The 11372-nt window shown below is 24.9% G+C and overlaps 1 protein-coding gene across 1 annotated transcript in view; it reads left to right on the forward strand.

Annotated features, from left to right (window-relative positions):
* LOC113560914 (somatomedin-B and thrombospondin type-1 domain-containing protein) overlaps window positions 1-7583 on the forward strand; it is an 80357-nt gene extending 72774 nt beyond the window's left edge. The window contains exons 4-5 of the mRNA XM_026967040.1: window positions 3294-3370; window positions 6253-7583. Of these exons, the coding sequence (XP_026822841.1) occupies window positions 3294-3370; window positions 6253-6467 (292 nt within the window). The 3' untranslated portion in view covers window positions 6468-7583. The remainder of the gene's footprint in view (window positions 1-3293; window positions 3371-6252) is intronic.
* Window positions 7584-11372: the final 3789 nt, after the last annotated feature.

Genomic DNA, 11372 nt, shown 5'->3' on the forward strand with positions numbered 1-11372 from the left:
AATATTATTAATTAATTTATATTTATCCAAACTTCTCACAGAACATTGGCACCGGCTGACGGAACCCCTAGGTTCCGCGGAACACCAGTTGGGAAACACTGATTTAATAGGTTATACCGTATTTAGTAAAAAAATATAATCACGAACTTTAAGCTTGAGGTGTACTCGTATATTGTCGGCAATTGGTAAGTTGCAAGTGACAACTATTTAATACGTTTAAATTTAAAGTATTTAATAATACTTTATACATTATATTCAATATAATAAAAGTAACATAAAATATTTCCAAAGCATGATCATAAATTTCATTAAAATTATTTTTTTTATTACATAAAAAATTTTATATTCCCCTTATCTTCGAAAAATTTAAAGTTTTTAAAAATTTTCCAAGTATGTACAAAACAAAATTTCCTCCTATTTTTGAGTTTTAATATAAATTAAATAGGTACATTTTTTAAAAAAAATTGACTTAAAGTATCTTTCCATGTTTCATCTTAAAAAAAATGGACTTATTGATATTGAGTTAAAGTAATAAAGTGTTAATGCGTGTTGTATTTAACGTATTTTATTTTATTTTTTAATTCTATTATTGATTTTATAAAGTTCTATTTAATAATTTTGTGAGGTTTTTTTTTTTCAATTTAAATGTATTATTGTAAAACAAAGTTGTGCTGCACAGATTAATTTAATCAAAACTAGAACTGAAAGGAGAGAGGTGCAGCTTAAAAATTTGTTTTTTGTGCATGCTCGAATAATTTAAAAAAAAAATGTAATTACTCAAAATAAGTGTAATATTAAGTCCTTAATGTTGACATAAAACCCTAATTAAATTCAGGGTCATGCGTTCAAAATATGATGTGTTATCTTTATCATCGTTGAACACACTGTAGGTAAAGTACTTGTAAGTATTAACCACGATTTTAAAAATATCGTTTAATAGTAAATACTTACTCATATATTGTTTAAATAAAATTATATTTTGGTAATAAACTTATACTAAAAAATTAAAATTATAGAAGGTTATCAAAATAACCTTTTGAATAAAATAAATATTAAAAAAAAAATTTAATTTGATACTTTAAAAACATGCATTTTAACTAGATCTAAATCTTTGACTAGATCTCTTTAATATTAATGGTGGTTAAAAATTGATAGAGTTAAATTTGTAAAGGATTAATTAGCTAATAAATAACTAATAATACATAATACATATATAATGATAAAGAAATAAAGAATAGAATAAACCAATATTTTAAACAAAAATGTAGGTACCTATTGATGGTATCAGGTAACAATTCTTTAAATTGTTTATACCTTATTTTATCTAATTTTTAAATATTGCATTATAAAATAATAAACATTAAGTTACTCTAGATATTTATGTATTTAGATAAACTTCAGTAAATATTAGGCAAATAAAACAACTAAATGGAGAAAAAAGTATTGTTAAATTTAAAAATAAAACGTATATTATATAATAAAATATAAAAAGAAAATTATTTAAAATTTAAAACAACATTAAAAATTGAAATAAAAAGGTACACACAATATGATAATTATAAGCAAAAAGTAAAAAAAAAAATAGTAAAATTAGTAATGCATTTTTGAGTATGTACTATGTGCAGATAAGAAGTGTATAAGAAGGATTTAGGAAATGAATTTTATTAGGGAAGAGACACAGCTTTGTGCTCTAGAAAAATAGACTAACTATAGAATTTATTTTCACGCACTTACATACTAAATAATAAATAACATATTTATTTCTGGATGACACTTCCTAAAAAAATAATATACCCTTTGAAACTTAGAAATTAAAAACTATGAATTCCTTTATTTATAAGTTTGTTGATAAACAGAACCTCCACTGGAATTATTAATAAATAAATACATTTTTTTAAAACAGCTTTAAAGTTTATTAAGATTCTAAAGATTAAAAATATTCATTTGTTTTAAAAAATATTAGTACTTACTAAGATTAATAAGGACGGGAAATATTTAAAAATGAAAAGAGAAAAATGTTTGCAATCAAATTCGTTTATACTAATTTATCTTGTTATAATAACATACCACTATTGATTATAATATTATTATGTTAACTTTATGAACATACATTTTTAACATTTTTGAAATTGTATAGCGTATATTTACGCTTTCATCAATTTAATTTTATGTACGAACGTTCAGATTGTATATATACACTAAAAACGTAAACTATAATACTTTGTATTGTTGTTATTACTATATGTTTATTGATAATTATTTTTCGAGAGATGATCATTATTTAAATCACGATTTAATATAATATCCACAATATTATGAATTAAGTCTATCATAAAATTCATTCTTTATAGAGTTTTAATAAACATGACGAAAGTTGTTTTCGCAAAGAACCAATATACCAATATAATTTTAATTATCCGAGTACCTACATAATATAATTATTACATATATAATATGATACCTACGTATATTATTATAGGTTATTGTACTTATATATAAATGTTTAATAATACATTACGGCATATACCGAGTACTCTTAAATCGCATTAACTGATCAGACAATCCTTCGATATCGTAATAATATTTACATAATATATTATGTCAACAACCTGACTAGATTATTAAGTGTAATATGTCGGTATGTGATGTGTGTGTCACATACCTATAGGTACTACCTATATTATATCTTTCACTACCGACGAATATCATTATCATAATAATTTTAAAAGTTGAAAATTTATTGACGTATTTCATAGTTACAATGGACGATGGGTATAAACCGGTGTCACTTTGCCATAATATTTCAGGAGAGGAAAATGATATTATTTTTATACTCATGTGATATGCAATAGAATCATAATTTTATCATTCGCTGCTGATTATTTGCAAACATATTTAGCAAACATTTTGGTTTCAATATTTTTTCTTTTGTTTTCATTACGGAATCATTTATGCTTTCAATTAATATAATTTTAAAACGTTTTACTATTTTTTATCATGATTTTTTTACGTCTTTAAAATGATCACCTGTATGTTATATACTATGTTTGATTCTATGTTATATTCAAATTGATTTCTTTTAATAATAATACAACGTATAAACTATAATCGTAAAAAAGTTTTAACGATTCGTATCATTCTAACTGAATTGATCAGAAATCAAGTTCGCTTAAATTTTCACAAATTTAACCACTTTAGCTCAATTATAAAATTATTAAGTATATTATAAAATAAATATTAAATTGACGCTGTTTAACATTAAAATAATAATAATTACAATACGCATGTTTCAGGTACTGTGTTCTTTTCGAGGTGATGAAAGCGACCAAGGCCTGTAGAAAAGTGTCCGAATACTCTTTGCTTAGAGAAGGTAAGACTCGACGACTACGTTAAAAACCCACTAATTACACTCGAATTCTCACCGTTACTTTACAACTGAACTCGTTGAACAAAATAAATGAACTTGAGGTAGGATGTTGTAGTATAAATATATAATAATGTATAGGTATAATACTGGCATACATCCGATCTCCGGCGCGTACATCGTACGTATACTAGTGTCTAGTATACATTTTACCTGTCACGGTGATATAATATATGAACCTCAGCACTACGTAAAATTAGTTTTTCATACGCGATAAATAAATATTTGATTGTTTTTTTTACACCTTGAATACAGTATCGAATTCCGTGTTTATTTTATAAAATTCGAATCTGTTTATGTGCTCATTGCCACTACTATGTATAATTATTATAGTCTACGTATAAATTATCTACCTATATATGGACCAAATTTTGCATTGAAAATCGACATAAATCGTTATAATTTCTGCCTTTGGAAAGTTTATGGTCTTTAACATTTTAGAAATAAAGTATACAGTTTAGGTCTTTCTTTCATTATAAAAGTGGTTTTTTATTACCTACTGTGTATTGTTGAATTGTCTGCGAAAGAAAAATTTATAGTAAAAGGCAATATTATAAATATATATATACTTACGGTCAGTTAGTGTCATAATTACATTATTAATGTCATTAATATTATTCACTATCAGATACTGTTCATTAATAATAAAAATTCTAATGATAAAATCGTATACTTACAAGTTTAATCTCTAATAACTCGTTATATTATTTTATTAATGACATATAAATATTTTTTTATACATAGTACAACCTTCAGAGCCATATTATGTTTAAATTATATTATAAACTTAATTAAATCGATTTCGATTTAACCGTCTCCATTCAACTGTCTTTGACAAACATTTTCGAAGAAATGAGATGCTTCTGAAGATATTAAAGTTAAAAACATCGTTTTCCCTTTCATTGTTCACATTGCATTCTTTATACAGCATCTATATCGTATTGTTACTTAACAAAAACACCTTAATATACTTACTTTAAAACTAATTGTTTGAAACTAACCTTACCTAACTATAGAACACGTAAAAATATACACTCAAATATAAATACAATAATTATAATAGTAGTTGTAATAATAATATGTTACATGCACCAATGAAATTACGTTTTTATGTTTTATATGTCAGCTTGACACTTTAAATTACACTATTCCTTTGAGGAATTTTAAATATATATATTTATGTATAAACATAAACCATTCAACCGACAGCCAAATATAACATTATAACGAATTAATGGTTATAAGGCACGTGAGTATTTAACGAAAGAAAATATTAAAATCAATAAGTATCACTAAGTATTTGTTTTTTTTTTTACTTGTAATACGAGTATACAATATGTATCTTTTTTTTTTTTAATTCGTATGTAGTGTAAAGTAATTTTTCTATGAGCAATATTTTAAGAGATTTGAATCTTATTATAATATTCAACTTTTCGTAATATTCCACAACCGAAATCCACATGTCCAACGTCCATATTGGTTTTGATAAAGTTTTATACGTAAAATGTTTGGTTTTCTTGAAGGTTAATATAACATATATATCAAGGGCTGCATACAGACTGAGTTCCAATAAAACCTTTTAAGATGAATTGATTCCCAGGTTGTTGTAAGGTATATAGTAATTGAGTCCGTATTTTAATACTAATTGAATTAAACTTGAAAAAATACATCTTCCTTCCCATTTTTACAGCCTTAAAAAATGTTTTATTTTTAAATATTTTCTTTTATAATAATGTATAGCTATAATATAGTATAAATAACTTAAATTTTACTTGTGTGTAATTAAATTAATATAGGTGATGATAAAATTAAATTTTATATTGGTAAAAATCTGTGTGATAAACATTGTATAAAATTATATCAACAATATTACGTAGTTGTCTCCATATACCTACGTAATATATAGTTAGCTTTATATTTTACTCAAAACAAACCTCAAACTCAATTAGTATATATATATATATATATATATATATATACGACCAGTATACCAATTACTCCTAAAATTACTTTTTTGTAAATTACTAAACCTATATTCTTTAAACTATACTTATATTATTACGTCAGGTGTACATCAATATCGTCAATAATCAGATGTAAAAAAAAAAGTTATACGTAAAATAATAAAATTAATATGTCTAATTGCTCCAATTTCCCCGATCGAAAAAATGAATATAAAATAATTAGAATTGACAAAGTAATAAAATATATTATAAAATATTGATATTAATAATCTTTTATGGCTGATACTATGTATGAATGAAACTTTTAAATTTTTTTTAATTTACGTATCCGGCATTTTGTATTATTTTTATATTTGTTTTATACATTTTTCTATAGGTTAGTTTTTCCTTGTTAGTATATTAGTAATAATACAATGTAAATTCAACGGTGTCCCGTCATGAAAACAAATTAATTTAAATAATTTAAAAATAAAGTATAATAAAGTATATTATAAATTAAATTATGATGGTTTAAAAATTGATATCAACCAACAATTTTTTCCCTTAATATTTAAAATCAAATTGTGATAAAAATTAATTGATCATAGTATAATTTAATTTATTATAAATTACTTTTATCTATCATAAATTGCTTTTAGAATACAATTTTCCAATAAATCCTCAAAGCTTACCATAAATATGCCGGGGCATAAGATAAGATAGGTATGATATAAAACCAGGTGGTCTAAAATATTCAGTACTATTTTATTCTATGGTGCTACCGACAAAGTCTGTTGCGCTGATATCACAGTTGGTCCTTATGTTATTATTATCTTCATTTTTATTTATATCTGTATTTTATTCGTTTCCGGTTTCCCTGCACAGGTGAACGTGTGTGTGTGCGCTGTGACACACAGGTGATGCGTCAATCGCTTGGGTTCCGGTGCCCGGGCCATGGGACAATGGATCGGGCGACGAGATGGACCGTACTGTCGGCGCCCCATTGTCATGGCAAATGGGTTCGTCTCGAATCAGCGGGACAGCAGGACGGGCACTCGTGTCCGATGTGTAAAAAAGGAGCGCAGTTCGTGTTCGTATAAGCCAGCGACCGCTGCTCACCTACGTATAAAATATATTATACGAAACCCCCTTTGATTTTTTTTATATACAAATATATATACATATATATATACCTACACTCACTCCGTCATTCTTTTTTCTCACTGCGACTACCCTAAACCACTTCCACAACAAATTCGAATACACGTCGTTGTACCGCCATATATAAATATGTATATGTGTATATGTGTGTGTGTGTGTGTGTGTTTGTGCTTTATACGTTTTCAGCGTTTTCTTGAAAAGAATAATGTACAACATAATAATTAGTATAACAACAATAATACTACTTCGTACGACCGTATTATATTTAAATACAGGGTGATCCATTAAAATAGAGCGCTTCGATGCTTCTTTACAAATGAATCTAAATTTGTGTGCCTCTTCCTTTCCCCAAAAAAGGATTTGTTAGGTTTATAATTTTAAAATCGAACGCTGAATAAATATAGTTTTTTTTTATGTGTAATAAGTGTTTAAAGTCCTTGTGAGTGGACTATAACTTTTACTAGATACCAAAACCTTACTACTTTCCTTAATGCAAACTTTAAATACTTATCAATATTCGATAATTATACAACAATTTTAAAAAGTATTTTATTTTTAATAGTGAAAATATAAATCGTTATTATAATTATTTAATTAATTAATTATTATTTTTTCAAAAACACAAAAATTAGTGTAGCCATATGAATGGATCACTCCTCGTATTATATTATAGTATTTTATACATTATATAATAAATACGATATACATAATATGTGTGTTATTTTGGGCAGGAATCAGATTCTTACATTATTTTCGGTTGCTATAATTACTTATACATATCGATATCCTTGACGTCGGGTGTTTTCATACTTGGCATTATTAGTTAATACCTATTTTAATTTTTGATATCTTATAATCCCCGTCAACCTCTCTCCACTCATGAATTATTTATATTTTCAATATTATATTGTTATTAATTATTTCCATACGAAATTAAATGTTGTATATGTCTCTTTTTGTTTTAATATAGTATAATACCTAGTTGTTAACGAATCCAGACGTTCCACACGTAAAATTTGTAAATATAAATTATAACATAATAATAGTAATTAAATATGTTTAATTATGAAACTAACTTATTTTAATAACTATATATCATTAGTTTAAATATTAGATATTAATTATAGTATATTTTTATTTTCTGCTTTTTCACTAGGTATTATTATTTAATTATTTATACACTCATAATATTATTAGCTTATATTTTTTTCTCTATTTTTTTTTCTAACTTTATTAGTTTAGTTTTTTTATCAGTTTATTATTATCATTGTTTGTAAAATGAGAACAAAATAAAAAGTAAAAATCATGTAATCCTATTTCTTATACCTATTAAGTCTGCAGATTCTTATCCTATAATAATATCAATAATAATTACTATATTATTATCTATTTTCTACAAAAAATAATTTATACAACTATTTTTTAACTATATTTATTTATATTTTCAACTAAAGGTAAGTTTTAATAAATTAAATTAGGTAAAGAAATTACAGTAAAAAAATAATAATTGTAATTGATAAGAAAAATTTAAAAAAAATGGATTGCAATAACATATTTAAATGTATTTGATGTATCAAATGATAAATTAATTATATAAGTTACTAAATTAGTATAATTAAAATCTACTATTTAATATAATTCGTCAGTGCATAAATATATATATTTAGTCTTAAGTATTTATATTATAACAGAAAAAAACAAACAACAAACTATTATACTATATGGAATCTAATATTTTGGAATTACGAGTATAGATTTTCAGAATGTTATTTTTCTATTGTTATGTATACGTTTGAACATTTTCAAACATAAAATTCATCAGAGGTGTAATTTGGTCATGTTTGTGGGTTGGGGGAATAAAATGTTTTTACATTTTACCTATTACTACCTTCACCCAAAATAAAAAAATGTTATTTATCATAAGCCCCTTTCAATGCAATAAATGTATGTACACAAATGACACAGAAACAAATAATACAAAATATTCATATTATTTACAAATAGGTATTATACTTTATTGGTACCTTTATAACAGTTAAATATTTTAATCACAGTAAGAGACAAATCTAAATTTATCTAGATAAAATAATATGATGAGCGTCGTTGATCTGCGATATAATAATACGGCTGTATGTAAACTGCGACAAAATCAAACCTTTTCTAAAAGTCGATAATATGTAAACTGTGACAAAACCGATAAGATATATTATACAAACTGCGACAATTTAATTTATATATTATATAAATAATAAATATATAATATATATAGATACTACTTACATACCGATACTATACCATATATAGGTACATAAATGCACCTAATATACTTATGTGTTATTTTGTACATATGTAATTTAATTAATATGTTATGTTGGAGACAAATTTGTTTTTAAGCTTATAAATAGCTAAATATTGGCTCCTTCACAAGTACAAGATTATCACAAGTTAGGTTAGTACGTGCTGTGTCGTGTAATATTGTATTTAAAATGGAACTTACACAAACGTTTAGCCAAAACGACAAACAATTATTGGTGCTAAACAATTTTAAATTTAAATTTAAATATAATTCCAAAATAAGCGGTTACTTGACATGGATTTACTCAAAGAAAACATGCAGAGCCAAATTGGTCTTTAACAACGAAAATATTACTCTACAAGAAAAATCATTTTTGGTACATCACCTATAGCTATATCAATACCATAACATATAAATTTAATTTAATGATTAACGTATATGTGTTATCGTATCGGTTATGTACATATTATTTATAAAGAATAAATTGTCGCAGTTTGTATAATGTTAATTTTTTTTTGGCGCAGTTTGTATATCGACTTTTAGAAAAGGTGTAATTTTGTCACAGTTTACCATCTCCCGATAATACTTGACTACTCAGTGGTTTAATTTTGTGCCACCGTGATAATTGATAATACATCATAATAGGTATGTTTGTAAAGCAATTCTGCAATGTCCTATGCATCTGCGTTTTTTACGTTTTAAGTATTTTTGTACAGCTAGCATCGGGGATTCGGGTTTTTTGTATAATTTCTATGAAATAATACAACTGACTATAATATATAATACATTTATAGTCAGTCAGTACATAAATGTAGTTAACCAGTCTTTATAAAAAAAAGTTCATGAAGGGGGATATGACACCCAAACCCTCCCCCCAGTAATTATGCTACTGCAATACATGTAAGTAAGAATTTGTTTAATTAATTAAGTATAATTTAACTCCGAATTAAACTTTTTCGGTGACTTGTTAGAACGCATAATCGACTGGTTAAATAGTAGGTAGTCGATTCTAAACAATATAATATTATCGTATTTAATAACCCTGTTGGTGTCGGCTGTAAACCATTAAAACTTATCTAGGTCAACCACAATATAATTCCTCACTGTCAACCAAAGGAGATTATACTTAATAGGACATACTTTGACTTAGGATTTTTTAAGAATCAATTCTTTCAACAATAAAAACTACAATGTACTTAAATATATTCTAATAATTAATATGATGTGCTTATGTTATTTTATCATTATATCTAAAAAACAAATTAAACAAAATACATCACTCTTGGACTTGAACTTTGCAACAGTATGTAAACCAAATGTATGGTTTCTTTACTTAAATCTTTTATTTCTAATATAATAATTATATCCAAAATAATTGTTAGGTACTATATTATAAATTTATGAAATTATGAAAAATAACGATGTAGGTGATTTATTCTATTGGTAAATCATTTTTAAAATTAATAAAAAAAAAAATTCCTATTATATTTTTATGTTCATAAGAAAATCCACATATTGTTTATATATTATTTAATGATATCGCATGGTAAATAATGAATAAATTACTTGAGGAAAATAAATATAATTTACTTTAACCCCTATCTATATGGTTTTTGTTTATAGGTATAAGACATAACATGACTCATGAGTACAAATAGTACATTGTGTTTGTACCATGTGATTACATTTCATAATTTGCGTCAGATTGATTTATTTTGGTCGAACATAAATTTTAGACATTTAGTAACTTCTAGTTTTTGACCTTGTCTAAACCACGAGCGTTGCGAATAGATTGTTCCCCATAAAATTTTCCTAAATGTATAACTTTCTTAAAGTTATTTTAACTTTATTTATTATGTAAAACAACTAATATGTATAACTCGTAAAAACTGTAATGACACTTTCGATCACTATTATATTTGTATATTTATGTATTACACTTTAGTTGAACTTTAACCAATTAGGATTAATTATGATTTATGATTATTATGAACTATTTTAATAACATTTCAAGCAAACTTGATAAAATAATTTTTTAAAGTATTCTAGTGGTAAACTATGGATAAACGAAAGCGAGTGGTAATACTGTAATGGTGTATAATTGTTTGTTTATTATTTTAAATATTTTTCACCTGTATTATAAAATAATAAATAAGTAACATAACTTCGTATCAATGTATATACCTATTTTTGGTACTTTTTTCGTGTCTAAATTTAATTGAAGTAAGACGTAATTAAAAGAAACCGAACAATTTTAATGTGTGACATTAAACAAAAAATTCGACATATACTTAATAAGAAGTGTCTACGATCAATAGATTCAATCAATGGTGCTGTGTATTTCTACATCATAATGTATAGAGGCTAGCAACACCTGCGTCTGCAGTCTAATAGTCCATGTATATATTATAAATATACGGAGACACGTACTTGATTAGGGGATTTTCAGATATTTTAGCGTAAAACTTTTTTTTACTGAAACGTATAATCATAGGACGGTATATGCCGACGAATATCCTTCCTTTCTTATTAAACAGTTTTATAATTA

This window comes from Rhopalosiphum maidis, chromosome 1 (assembly GCF_003676215.2).
Source record: "Rhopalosiphum maidis isolate BTI-1 chromosome 1, ASM367621v3, whole genome shotgun sequence".
Lineage (NCBI taxonomy): Eukaryota > Metazoa > Arthropoda > Insecta > Hemiptera > Aphididae > Rhopalosiphum > Rhopalosiphum maidis.